Source organism: Physella acuta, unplaced genomic scaffold (genome assembly GCF_028476545.2).
Source record: "Physella acuta isolate Inbredline_101_S28 unplaced genomic scaffold, ASM2847654v3 ptg000350l, whole genome shotgun sequence".
Classification (NCBI taxonomy): domain Eukaryota; kingdom Metazoa; phylum Mollusca; class Gastropoda; family Physidae; genus Physella; species Physella acuta.
Genome location: NW_026731869.1, coordinates 452,275 through 467,004, shown reverse-complemented (window position 1 = coordinate 467,004; position 14,730 = coordinate 452,275). Strand labels below are relative to the sequence as shown.

Here is a 14,730-nt window from a genome sequence, read left to right as displayed (position 1 = left end):
CATAAATAAAAAAATTGTGTGTATGTGTTATTGACAGGTGTGTTTCAGACTTGTGAGGTGTCTGGGCAGTTTTTGACCAAAAACCCTTGTGATGGCCTCAATCAAGTTAACCCTAAGACCAGCGGCTACTCATGTCCCGCCTCCTACACAGCTGTTAGGCTGCATTCCGCAGTTAAAACTGGTTCATCTGAGAGCAGGAGGTCTTGCCACAGGTAAAGCAACATTAGTCATAGTAGTTTCTACTACTTGGCCTAAATGCTGTATCATACTAAAAGCTGGGGTTTATGGTGAAGATTTATGTAATGGTAAAAGAAATTATGTGTTGCTATTAATACTAACCAATATGAAAAAATGTTAAAATCTCGCCTAAACATATACATACATACATCAATAATTTCTTTACATTTGTTACCATCAGAATACACTTGTGTAGTTTTTATCTCAGTTTAGAAACAGGCTTGATCTACTATTATACAATATATTCAAAAGTTTATTATATTAATGTTCCTAAAAAAAAGTAAAGTTCCCTTTCAAAACTGACGGTCTGTAGGGCAAGTGAAGTAGAGTTCACTTGTTTCTGTGACCTCGGCATATGAAGAGATAGTGTGGTCAGCACTACGCCCAGCCGCCTTTACTTTCCCTAACATGAGTTGGGCACTCATCAGAGTTGGGTGGACTCAGGGACTGTCTACTGACTTGAACCCGGATTTGAACTCGAGACTTTCCGGGTTAGCAGTCCAGCTCTCTACTGCTAGACCACTCTTACCCCGATTAATGTTCCTGAACAGGTGTAATTGCATTTGTAGAACTTAGTGTTTTTTTATTTAATGAAAGTGTCTAAAATATTTTTTTTTAAAATTGATAAACCACCCTGCAGCTGTTGGCTGTTCTTTGAGTGCTGTCACACAGATGAGTTTCAGGCCAAGGCTCTTTACAGCACATACTGGTGCGCAGCTACTCATGGTAATGTCCCGGATGCTGCTGGCTATTTGTTTGGTGGACTTTACACGTCTACTCAAGAAAATCTGGTCACCAACACATTTGTAAGTAGCAAAACTTATTTTGTAAAGCTGGTATAGGGCTAGTAAGTAGGTCACCAACTCTTTTGTAAGTAGCAAAACTTATTTTTTAAAGCTGGTATAGGGCTGGTAAGTAGGTCACCAACACTTTTGTAAGTAGCAAAACTTATTTTGTAAAGCTGGTATAGGGCTGGTAAGTAGGTCACCAACACTTTTGTAAGTAGCAAAACTTACTTTATAAAGCTGGTATAGGGCTAGTAAGTAGGTCACCAACACTTTTGTAAGTAGCAAAACTTATTTTGTAAAGCTGGTATAGGGCTGGTAAGTAGGTCACCAACACTTTTGGAAGTAGCAAAACTTATTTTGTAAAGCTGGTATAGGGCTAGTAAGTAGGTCACCAACACTTTTGTAAGTAGCTAAACTTATTTTGTAAAGCTGATATAGGGCTAGTAAGTAGGTCACCAACCAGTTCTACGGCTCATGCAAATTTTATTGAGCTGTAGAGCTGGTTGGTGACCTACTTACCAGCCCTGTATCTCAACACTTAATATGGAGTATTTAAATTATTTTTTTAACCACAAAACACATTTTGTAAATACCCAGTTTTTTTTTGTAAGTACCCAAATCAATTGCACATAAACCTAATTAAAAACTTTCTGTAAGTTTCTTAAAAAATATTTTTATAACAAAACACTTTTGTAATCACCATAAATGTATGTCAAAAAACATTTTACAGTTTAGTAAAAATCTTTTTGCTAGATGGCTATGCACTGTTTAAATTCTCTGTTTGACTGCACTAATGTTTGAAAAAAAATCAACCTATACTTTCTTGTCTAATGTATTTTGAAATTATAAGAATTTAGTAATCTCATAACGGTTTCTTCTTGTGAAACTAGGGATGTCCTCCTAGATTCTATGCCAGGCATATGTTTTTTGACATGAGCATTTGCATCAGTGAGGATTTCGAACTTGCATCCCCTATGTCCGTACCCTTTGGTGGCTTTTTCAGTTGTGAAGTTGGTAAGTAAAGAAAAGTTTGTGGTGAGCTGTTGTTAGTATTGAATCATTGCTGCAGTATGCATGGTTAAATCATTATGCGGATATTTTCTAAGACATCAATGTATCCTATATACATGAATCAGTAAAAATGATGACAGTGTGGACAAATCGGTAAATAATTTGGAAAATAATTAATTAAACAAAAACTTTATAAAAACATATTTAACAAAACTAAATGATTTTGATTTGAAATATTGTATTTAAGATTATTTTTTTTTACAAGCAAATTTTTTTGTTTCGACCAGCACAATCAACATATTTATTAAACAGAAATGTTGATTGATGGTATAAATATGTTCATTATCATCATCATCATCATTCCTTTATGGCCCCTGGGGAGCAAAGGGCTGCATCTACACATCTCCAGCGGACTCGGTTTTGGGCTGCTCCCTTTATCTGTGCCCATGTGAGCCCAGCTGTTTTAGCCTCTTCCTCAACCGTTCTTTTCCATGTTTTCTTTGGCCGGCCCACTTCCCTTTTTCCCTGGGGATTCCAGTCCATAGCATGTTTTGTGATGTTTTCTTTTTCTCTTCTAACGTGTGTCCAATCCATCCCCAGGTCTATGTTACTGAATTCTATATGATAATTAATCTCAAAGTAAATTTTAATGTACAGATCCAATAACATTTTAAAATTTCTGCCATTTCTAGGCAACCCATTGTCCTTGCCTGGAGTACGCCCAGTAGGATCCAAGCTGAAGGCAGCAGCCCCACCCACCAACTCACTACAGGCCTTCATGCAAGCTAACGATGTGGCTAGCTCATACCCAGTGCGATGTCCTGAAGGGTACAGTCAGCATCTGGCTACCATTGATGTGGTGGGTATACAGTTGATGTGGTAAATATATGGCTCCATTGATGTGCTAAATATAGAACATGGCTACAGTTGATATGGACAATATATGGCTACCATTACTCTGGTAAATATATGGCTACCATTGATGTGGTAAATATAGAACATGGCTACAGTTGATATGGAAAATATATGGCTACCATTACTCTGGTAAATATATGGCTACCATTGATGTGGTAAATATAGAACATGGCTACAGTTGATATGGAAAATATATGACTACCATTGATGTGGTAAATATAGAACAGGGGTCTCCAAACTTTTCAGCCCGAGGGCCGCATTAACTATCAAATATCAGTTCGGGGGCCAGAGTTTCTTTAAGTCATCTCTTTGGGGTGGTGGCGTCCCCACCCCCAACAAATATAATTTATATAGCAATTTATACACATTTCAAGTGTCCACCCCCATCTCTCTCTCTCTTCTCCCCCCCCCCCCCCCCCCCGTAGTAAAAAGTCTGGAAGAAACACTTTCGGGGGTCGACAACACACTCGAGGTCCTAGTTTATTCTGCTCTCAAATTATTCTTAACGTATTTTATTTCATTCTTGAAAATGTTTGTTCTCACAGGTATGTTGTTCCAAAATTTAAAAGGTACTTTGATGCAAAAGTTTTAACATTAGGAATGTCTTCCTTGTGCAAAAACATATGAAAACCCATCCGCTCTTCTTTGAACGTGTCTCTAAGGAAGTCATTTTCTTGCAATTCAATGACCTCCCGCTGCAGTTCATCTTTGCAACTGGCCACATTTGTTTCAAATGGGTTTTGAAACAGTCACACTTCTTCTGCCTTTGAATCCAAGTAAGAGAACCGCTATTGAAACTGCAGCTGGAGGTCTTTAATGATCTCGTATGTAAATGACGTGGGGAACTCAGTGGTTGTTTCAGCCGTAAAGACCTTGCACTGCTGAAAGTGTGTCAAGTTGTTCACTCTTCATCAGACAATAATGGCTGTGGCTTGCCTTTATTTCCAGGAAGTCACCTATTTTTTTCTTAATTTAAATATTCTTCTCAGAACTTTCTCGCAAAATGAGCCATCTTACTGATGTGAAATATGATCAATCTTGTGATTTTGTGTTTGTTTCCGAACTATCTATGGTAAGATATTCTCTCCGGTAACAGTGTCATACATTTTATGTAGGGAAGCCAGCTCTTGTGTTATGTTCATGTCTTCATCCACACCTCTAATGAACACAAGAAGTTGAGGTGGAACAACTGTCAAGCGATTCATCCATTGCAAATGAAAAATGGCGAAGCTTGCTTGCGTTTTTCGCTATTTGACTCACGATGTTTTCACCAATGTCTGCAACACGGCGGGCAATGGTATTTGCACCCTTAGCTACATTTTAAAATTATTTTGAATTTTCTGTGCAAAGTTCCTCAGTCACCTCTAACAAACATTTATTCAGTGGACAAAAAGATCGCTGCGGGCCGGATCAAATGACCTCGCGGGCCGGCTGGCCCGCGGGCCGTAATTTGGAGACCCCTGATATAGAACATGGCTACAGTTGATATGGAAAATATATGGCTACCATTGATGTGGTAAATATAGAACATGGCTACAGTTGATATGGAAAATATATGGCTACCATTGATGTGGTAAATATAGAACATGGCTACAGTTGATATGGAAAATATATGGCTACCATTGATGTGGTAAATATAGAACATGGCTACAGTTGATATGGAAAATATATGGCTACCATTGATGTGGTAAATATAGAACATGGCTACAGTTGATATGGAAAATATATGGCTACCATTGATGTGGTAAATATAGAACATGGCTACAGTTGATATGGAAAATATATGGCTACCATTGATGTGGTAAATATAGAACATGGCTACAGTTGATATGGAAAATATATGGCTACCATTGATGTGGTAAATATAGAACATGGCTACAGTTGATATGGAAAATATATGGCTACCATTACTCTGGTAAATATATGGCTACCATTGATGTGGTAAATATAGAACATGGCTACAGGTGATATGGAAAATATATGACTACCATTGATTTGGTAAATATAACCACCTATCAAATCAAACTAAATGGCTCTAGTCTGAAAGACATTTGGACCATTGCACCTTCTGGAATCAAGACGAAAAGCCTGGACAGTAACTTGAGAGGAGCCAGATATTGCCCATATATCAGGCACTCTCTGGCCACACAGGTGATGTTACCTGTACAGCGTGGCATCAGCTGTGTTGCAGGAGCTGCCAAAAACAAACCAGAGTTGGTAAACCTATCGCATAAGGGGCTACACTCCTTCTTGCAACATCCCTACTTACATTTGTCATAGTGCTAGTATTTGTAAAACAAACTCATTTAATGTCTATGCAAAATTTCATATTTCTTTACTGCAGATTGTAAAATTAAATTGTTTTCCCTTGTATATTCCAGGGCTGTGCCATCAATTATTGTGTGTTGACCGGCGCCCTCTCTGGACCAGCGTTGCCTCCCGTTAAAAGACCCCCATTCATGTCCAAGCCTTTGATACCTCTGGAGGATCCAAACAATTTGGTCATGTTTAACATGGAGACTCAGGTAATCTTTAAGTTCATATAATAACAGGTAAAATTAGATCACAGGTTAAATTAGATCACAGGTAAAATTATATCCCAGGTAAAAATTATATCCCAGGTAAAAATTATATCCCAGGTAAAATTAGATCACAGGTAAAATTAGATCAAGGTTAAATTAGATCACAGGTAAAATTAGATCATGGTTAAATTAGATCACAGGTAAAATTAGCTCACAGGTAAAATTAGATCACAGGTAAAATTAGATCACAGGTAAAATTAGATCACAGGTAAAATTAGATCATGGGTAAAATTAGATCACAGGTAAAATTAGATCACAGGTAAAATGGAACGCAGATAAAATTAGCTCACAGGTAAAATTAAATCTCAAGCAAAATTAGATCTCAAGTAAAATTAGAACGCAGGTAAAATTAGATCACAGGTAAAGTTAGAACACTAGAAAAATGCAGGTAAAATTAGAACACAGGTAAAATTAGAACACTAGAAAAATGAGGTCACAGGTAAAATTACATCACTGGAAAAATTGAAACACGGCTAAGGCATGGTATTTGAAATAAGTGGAACATAGAAATTTTTGTATTCTTCAAATGTTAACTCAGTTAATGTTGAAATACAGGAGATGTTGATAAGTTAGATAATTTTAAAACATGAGTTACTGTTGATGATTAGGTAATTTTGATATCTGTATTACAATATCCTGTGAGTGCATGCAGTTTTAAGCATACAAGCACTTCAACTCTTTTGCAATAAACAATCTTTAACTTTTAAAGGTTAATGTTTCAATTACCCAATATTGACAGTAAAATTAAACTTGCTGTATTTTTATCAATAAATGAGCCTAATTAAACATAATTTCTGAAACCTTTTAATTTATAAATTGTACAATTGACTATGTACTAAACCATTTATTTTGTTTCATGTTCCATCAGACTTGGATAAAGAATGAAAAGGCAGTCAAACTACAGCAGAGTTTACAGTATGCTGTAACTGACTCTCCTTCAAAGAGCAGTGACAAAAGTGGCAGGGGTGGTATGGCCAATGGCACGGTGGCTGGTAAGAATACAGTGTCTTAAAAAATAAATGCGTTAGGGGAAATTGTGGTTGAAAGGTAGAACCTATAACTTCTAACCCGAAACTCTCGAGTTAGAATCCCAGCCTTGATCTGTAATACGTCCTGAGACCACCCAGCTCTGATAGGTATCTGATTGACATTAGGGAAACTAGGGCTGCTGAGCATAGTACTGAGCACATTATCCCTCCCTATGTTGAGGTCATTAAAACAGATGAACTCTACTTCATCTGCCCCATTTCTCTTGGGCACTAACAAAAAAAATGATGAATCTATAAACACTCCATACAACAAAAAAAAAAAAAACAAACTAAGCCTTGAGTATGTCTTGGGAATATGAATAACCTTGACCTAACAACTAAAAAAATTAATGGTGACCCAATGACCGGAATCGACTTTAAGAATATGTGGGAACTGGAACTGTTACCCCCCTCTCCCACCCCAACAGCTCCGCCTGTGACTATAAATACCATGTACTAACCTACTGTTTCAGGTATCTCTGTGGGTGTGACTCTCGCCTGTGTCCTCGTCTCTACTCTCATCTTTGTCGCGGTCAAGAAGAGGAGGTCGAGGAAAAACGAGACCTACCGCAGACTTACAAGCGAGACAACCTATGGCTCAGTGGCTGAAGGCCCTGACAGTGTTCTTGTTAATGAATCTTGAAGCTGTGGCGCTATGCTGAGCCTAACTTAAAGTCTAAAATGTTGAATTGTTTTAAGAATATATTCAAAGATCTAGTTTATAGGTAAAAAGGTAGAAATGTTTTTAAGAAATCAAAATTTAGGTTATAGACAAAAAAAGTAGGATTTTTTTAAGGAATGAAAATTTAATTTAAAGATTAAAACATAGGATTGTTTTTGAGATTATAAAGCTAGTTACAGATTCAAACATTTGTTTTTAAAGATTTGAAGCAATCTGTAGATTTAAAAGCATTTTTATAAAGACTACAATCATATTTTAAAGACAAATTTATTGAAAATTATTTTATAGGTTTTAAAAGTATTTTATAAACTGAAAGAATATTGTTTTAAGAATTTTAACCTAGTTAAAATGTTTTAAAAAGTTACTTTAATTGTTCTTAGCATTATGTAAAAAGACAATAGTTATTGTTTTTAAAAACAATATAGAGAAACAAATGTTGAACTTAGTCATAAAAATTGATTATTTCAAATTTAGAACTTTAATAAAATGTAAAAACATTTTTTGTTCTTTATAAAATGAAAACCTTACTTATATTTTTTTTAAATTGTAAATAATGTAACATTTTAAAATCAATATTTTAAATGTGAAAAAGTTTTCATGGATTTTGGAGTTTTCAAATAATAGATAACTTAGATACTACACATTCCAACTTTTGTCAATATTAATGTCTTTCAAAATTTCACAAATAAATAATGGGAAATTAATTAACCAGTTCATTTCAGGGTAAATTACTTCTATGTAACACATTTTTATATAATTAGCTATTATGGAGTGCATTACAAAAAGACTGCCTTACTATAGCTCATGCTACTTTCTAACAACACACATTTTTGTATATTATTTTTTTACTTTTTTCATCTTAACTATTATAAAGCTGTTTTACTTTTTCAAAAAAAAAAAAAAAATTAAATAAGCATTACTTTACTTTATACTTTTATGTTTATATTACATCATAAGCTGAAAAATATAAATTCGGATAATATAAATTATTAAGTGTTGAATATAACCTTAAGCATTTTTTGGACATTTAATGTATTTTTTATTGGGAAAAGAAATTAAAATGTAAGATTTACCAATATCCCTTGTCATTCTTACTTAAATAAAGAGCATTTATTTGTGTATAAACCACACATCTAAACGGTGCTGTGAGCAGAGAATTCAAGTAACAAAATACGTTTTTATGAACATTTAGAAAATAAGTTTGATGGATGAAAATATGGTAAGAAGTAAGTAACAAACAATAAAAGGCTAAAAACAATTTATTGATTTTGGAGTAGATTTAAAAAATAAATTGAGGCTCATTATTTATAATATTTTTGCAATTAAACATTATATATAGCCCATTAAATATTGATTCAGTTATTTGTAGATTCCTACCTTGCCAAAATAGCCATACAAACAAAAGCTTATCTAAAAGTCCACATTTAAGATCAATCTGAAGCTGTTTTGTATTACTGTAACACAACACACACCATACAAACCTTCATCTGCAATATTATTCTTTTAGACAAAACAAAACCTCCAAGTCTATCCGGAATTTTGTATTTAAAACAAATATAAAGTAAGTTTTACACGGAAATAGCTTTAACTGGAACGGCAAATAAAACTTTCAAAATTTCATTTAAGACAAGTTAAATGTATTTATAATTCCATCCCACATTCATACACAAAGACTGTATCATGTTGTTAATAAAATAATTTACAACCATTATTAATTTGTCTACGTAGTGATCCAAACTCATACTGATCATAAAAAAGCTTTTATAAATAAATTGGTTGCATAATAAATGAAAAAATTATCTTAAAACACTTAGATATATAATTTGTGTACAAACTATTAATGGCATAAATTATTGCACACCAAAACCGTAAGCCTTAAATAACATTTAAATACTGTTTAACGCCCTCTAAGTAAGACACAAACTTTCATCTTGCAAATGACGATCTAATTGTAAAAAGAATGTAGACTTATATCAAATCAAACACATTTATGACACATACTTTACATTTCAAATACTGTCCGTAAGAAGTTGTGTTAAATCTATAAATTATCTACTAGTAAATCTTTCTTCCCTGCTTGCTTCACTGCTTGCATGATTTGATTTATAAGCACAGCACCGATGCCAGTTCTGGTATTGACATTCGCAAAAGATTTGGATACTGATGGCGAGCCTTGGTGGGCAAAATGGACAGCTAAGATATTAAAATATATTGGTAATTATTAAAAGTAAATACTAAAAGTATTAAAATATTTAAAAAATATAAATGTATTTAAATATTCAAGTAGATTTTAAAAGTATCAAGTTGTTCGAGTAAAATATCCAAGTATTATACAAATTCAATTAGCTTTTGTTGTTGATTGTATTAAACTCGTTTTGCGTGTGCTCTTTTTTTAAAACAGTGAATTAAACAAAATGTAATGAATGTAGTATGTTGTAAATGTATCACCGATTAGCAGCGTCACCAGGCAGAGTGTCACTATGCAGTAACTATGAGCAGTATTAGTGTCTCCTTCCCCATCTCAAGGGAACATTTTTATACATTAAAAAATAATCTAAACTATCTTAATAAACATAACCAGTGTTTCTTCCAGACTTTCTCTTCTCCTGGGGGAGGGGGAAACTTGATATTTACGAGGGAGGGGGGTGCGGACACTGGTAAAAGTATGCCTGGAAGAAACTCTAACAAAACAGGCAAACGAACAAACCAAAGGCGTCCTTGATGGTATAGTGTTGACTCTTGTTTTGTGAATCCCCAATCCACACAGGGAGGCAGGTGTAGATGTTAACGTCGCTGCATACAATCTAAAGCATTAGGGAAAAAAAAATTGTGGTTGACTCAAAAGAAATCAGGCAGTGGAGGAAAAATAAAACAGATACCTTCTTCCCGCTATTTTTTTTATTGGGTTCATATATGTAGGCCTGTATAGAATACGAAGTTAGTTATATCAATGGTTTAAAGATTTAAAAAAAAAAACAACATTAGTTAGTCTTGTAGTTTTAGGCCCATAAATGAAAGTAGTTACTCTCCCTGTTCGGCTCGACATAGAGCATAGAGCATAATTTGAAGGTTTTCCCATAAAACAGTTGTTTTGTAATTTTATTTTATTGTGTGTACCAAACGCGTAGTTTAGTGACTGAAAGAGGGCCCAACCACATCTAGAGTATTTTTTTTTATAAAATTCGCTATCAAGTGAAAGATATACTTACATAAAATTTTAAAATTATGTTTTTAATTTAACTGATGGCCCCCTAAACGCCCCCCCCCTCCCTCAAATACCTATATTCTGTGTGATTTGCATTAATATTGTTCCGCCACTATCAGAAACAACAACTTACGCACGACGTGTTAAATGTAATTATTGATAGCTGCCTTAAAACAACATTAATGAGTTAACATACCTGTAGATTTTTATCAAGGTGTATCGTGTCCCGGTACCTCTCAAGTATCTTGTAGTATATTTGTGCTGAGGTGACAGCAGTTATGTTTTCTCTAGAATACCTTTAGTTATAAGATAATAAAATATTTGTAAAATCTTGTTTCCCCGGCAGCGCATTTAGTTGAATGACTATAAAAGAGTTTTAAGATGAACTGAACCAGCGAAATGAAAGCTTTACTTGTTGTTAATAGGCCGTGTGGGTCACACAAAGCGCTTTGACTTTACGCTATGATATTAATGTGAAATAGGCCGTGCTAGTTTTGTAAAGTAACATCGCGTGGAGATCCGTGCGTAAGAAAAGGGTTGGGTTGGTTTTGGTAAATGTTGCTGTAAATTTACGCTGTAAATTTTCACTATAGATCTTAATTAAGATGGTTTACTAAATGGATTAGATTAACATAGGCTATTGCACAAAAATCAATTTGAATACATCCAATTCAGCTCAATCTTTAAAAAAATTAGCTATCAAAATAATTTAATTTTTTTATCATCTATTGTGCTTTTAATAATTACATAATTAATTTTTTTTTATTGAAAGCATCAATTAAAACAAATTTTGAATGGCTTAAATTCAGAAATAACACCACGCAGTGTGCTGGAAAACCCTCCCAAACATGCGGCCTAAAAGATAATTTAAAACAAAAAGGTTTCTTGTCTTAAAAACCTTACCAGATGTATATTCTATATTCGGAAACACATTTTAACAGGTCTAAAAAATCAGAAAACAAAATACCAAAAAGCCTTCAGTACGTGAGTAAAAAATGGAGCCTTGGGTTTGGAGACGAGGACGCGGCTGCTGACCACTCTAGAAAACTCTGCTTCACCTGACAGTTCCAGGCTAGCTACGGTCGGGTACCCTCGGAGATCTTCAGAAATCGGCTTCATCCAAAGCACGTCGTTATCCTAGAGCAAAAAAATAAAACATAACCATAATAGATTCTACGTTAAATTTTTAGTTAACACATCCTAGTCCTTAAAATTAGATTTGAAGTGTGTTATTTTAGTAATTATAGGGAAAATGGATTAAAATTACCCCCATAACCCCATCATCCAATTCTTGATATCCAAGAATCGATGTATAAAACTGCACAATATAATGACTTAAAATAGCTAACTTTGATTTTAAACAAGAAAAGTTTTTACGTACTATAGGTTACTAAACTTACATTATATACTCCTCCAAATTTATGTAGAACCAAAGCTTTTAAAACTTCTTTTTTATGCACCCTTTCCTTGATTTGCTGCTGAAATATTGAGGTAATACTATCTATCTGTAAGAAAATTATAATAATATCTTATTATACAATTTCTATATAATTGCATTAAAATGTCAAACAAATAAAATGCAATGACCGCATTTCTAATGCTATCGGAAATTTAATGGTTAAAAATGGGCTTGTATTTTGTTTTGTATGTGATCGAGTAGAGACCTATTTAAAAAGAGTAAAAACCATAGAACCTTGTGATATCTTTCGTAGAAATTAGACATTTGTGAAAAAATTAATTCAGATACGAAATGTAGCCAAATAATATTACATTTAAAACAATTATATTTTTTTAAAAATAAAAAGCTTTAAACGCAATGAAAATAAGATTAACAAACTCCACAACTTCTTCAGTTATAAAGTTGTTCATTTTAGCTTTGAAAAATAGCCCAAACAAATACTATTTCACTATTGCTAATAATACTCTTTTAGAATCTAATATATAAAGCTCAGTTCTGTATGTAACGCATATGTTTGTCGTTGGTCTTGGATGGATTTAAGTGTTAGACAATTATCGTGCGCATTTGTCTAAATTTATGAGTTAAAAAATTACTATTGAAAGTGTTGGGAAATAATTTTCATTTTTCAAATTATAGTAATAATTGTCGGCATGTTCATTAAACACAAGTTTTAAAAAAATATCATCTTTTACAAAAATGATAATTATGTCTTTATTTAGTCCTATAGCACTTACTTCCCTTTGATAAATTATGAAAACACAATTACTTCCCTTTATAAAACCATTGCATTTGTCGAAAAGAATTTACTTTTTAATTACTTTGTTTTGGTGTTGGAAAAAAAAATAATTACATAATTAGCGGGGATTGATCGAGTGCATATGTTGTAGGTATTTTACGGATAAGCTTGGAGTATTAAAATTGTTCATTAAATTGAAACAGGCGCGATTGTTTAAGTGAGTGCAAAAGACTATGAATAAGTTGGGGTACTATAGTCGTTCATTAAGCTAAAACAGGTGATTCCGCCCCGGGCGTTCATGTTCGCGTTAGTGTTTTCTTTGTGTTTAGGTGGGTTTGCGTTAGTGGTTGCGTTTTGATTTGGTACGTTTTTGTTCTTTCTTTTTTCGTTTTTGTTTGTGTTTTTCTTTTTGGGTTTGTATTTGTGTTTTTGGTTGGTTTTGCGTTTGGATTTGGTTTGTTTTCTTTTGCTTTTTCGTTGTTTTTTTTTGTTGGTATTGGTGTTTGTGGTTGGGTTTGTTGTTAGGTTTTTGTTTTCGTTTGCTTTTTTGTTAGTTTTTTCTTTGTGTTTGTATTGGTGTTTGTGGTTGCGGTTGGGTTTATTGTTAGGTTTTTGTTTTCGTTTGTATTTGTAATTGTGTTAGCGTTATGTTTGCGTTTTGTTGTTTTGGTTGGTTGTGGTTTGGGTGGGCAATGCCGGGTTTATGATGATTACTAAACACACAGGTAATGGTCTTTAACAGAAAGGTTTTTCACAGGAGCCAGAGCAGGGCCTGGCCGGGACGGCTAGTAGAAAATAAAACTTGAAGTTTTTTAAATGAACTGAAATGCAGATAGTAGTTTTATGTTTATATATTAAGAATTGTAGTTTGAAGTTTAAGATAATACATATTGATATCGTGTATTCAAGACTCCAGAAGTATAGGTATGCCTATAGCAGTCTTTTTGTTTTAGTTAAACTTACGTGGACAAATGTGACTTTTTCTTTCTTTAGTTTGTCCCAGTATTTCCCAGTAGGCTCAGTGTCTCCATAAACATAAACCCTGATACAATGGATACATAGTAGTATGGATAAGTACAATGTGGATACATATTAGCATAGATAAGCACAATATGGATACACATTGGCATGGATATGTACAATATGAATACATACTAGCATGAATAAGTACATGTTGTGTATGTTGTTGCATTGTGACCTACTTAGGTCGAGTCATTTTTATTTTGACATTGTATAATTCCTTATATGGAATGATGGTGTAACACCTGGGGTTTTTCCACTGACTTATTAAGGTGTTTGAGACATAGAAATTTTCCATTAAAATCTGATTGAATGATTCTGATCAGATGACTACCCCATAGCTCAATGGCTAGGATCTCGGCGCGCCACGGCGGCGGCCGAGGTTCGAATACTCGGTGAGAAACTGAGTAGAGTCTATGGTGTCTAGTGGTCTAGTGGCTTAGAAACTCGGCTTGCTGCCGAGTAATGTGGCATAGTGGTTAGGAACACCACTAGTGGCCTAGTGGTTAGAACCACGTAAAGTGTCACACCATAGGAAACACAACCAGCACGAGAACAGTAGCTCAAGTGGCCTTGAGTGATCTGTGAGTCTCCATTTGAGACTTGTCGCAGGCAGTTTACCTTGGTCAGGCCGTCTACCTTGATCAGTCTATTAAGACCATTGCCGTCCATATTGTCCGGCTATAGACTCTGACCATTTGAACGTGAGAGTACTTAAGACCTGTGTGTGCCTTGCTTTCTTAAGTTGATTTAGTCTTCTAGTTTAATATTACTTGTCGCTAAGTAATTCTAGAAACTACAGCAGTGTTGTGTGGCCTGTGGCTGTTTTTTAGACAGTGTAGAAATCTGTGATAGTGTTTTTTCCTACATTGTGTAAGTTGGGTTTTTGATATTTTATACATTAAATATTTTATCTAGTTCATCTTTGTGTTCTGCCACAACTGTGTTCGCTGATTAAAAGGTCGTATGTAGATTGGATGAGTGTTAATTACAATAGTATCACTAGCTTCCCTAGACATTAAATTCGAGCCCTAGTGGTCGTTGTGTTAAGTGTTCATCCACTTAGG

The 14,730-nt window shown here is 34.3% G+C and overlaps 2 protein-coding genes and 1 long non-coding RNA gene across 3 annotated transcripts in view; 1 reads left to right on the top strand and 2 right to left on the bottom strand.

Annotated features, from left to right (window-relative positions):
• LOC131941149 (macrophage-expressed gene 1 protein-like) overlaps positions 1–8,315 on the top strand; it is a 35,852-nt gene extending 27,537 nt beyond the window's left edge. The window contains exons 9-15 of the mRNA XM_059300159.1: positions 38–212; positions 878–1,043; positions 1,916–2,039; positions 2,729–2,895; positions 5,333–5,476; positions 6,402–6,525; positions 7,035–8,315. Coding sequence (XP_059156142.1) covers positions 38–212; positions 878–1,043; positions 1,916–2,039; positions 2,729–2,895; positions 5,333–5,476; positions 6,402–6,525; positions 7,035–7,204 — 1,070 coding nt within the window. The 3' untranslated portion in view covers positions 7,205–8,315. The remainder of the gene's footprint in view (positions 1–37; positions 213–877; positions 1,044–1,915; positions 2,040–2,728; positions 2,896–5,332; positions 5,477–6,401; positions 6,526–7,034) is intronic.
• A 265-nt stretch (positions 8,316–8,580) lies between these two features.
• LOC131941134 (uncharacterized) overlaps positions 8,581–14,730 on the bottom strand; it is a 65,195-nt gene continuing 59,045 nt past the window's right edge. The window contains exons 7-8 of the mRNA XM_059300146.1: positions 9,951–10,047; positions 8,581–9,436 (exon numbers count right to left, since the gene is read on the bottom strand). Coding sequence (XP_059156129.1) covers positions 9,285–9,436; positions 9,951–10,047 — 249 coding nt within the window. The 3' untranslated portion in view covers positions 8,581–9,284. The remainder of the gene's footprint in view (positions 9,437–9,950; positions 10,048–14,730) is intronic.
• On the bottom strand, positions 11,428–13,785 carry LOC131941135 (uncharacterized). The gene is made up of 3 exons (XR_009386613.1): positions 13,607–13,785; positions 11,849–11,953; positions 11,428–11,585 (listed from the first exon to the last, which is right to left on the bottom strand). It is a non-coding gene; the product is annotated as an uncharacterized LOC131941135 (long non-coding RNA).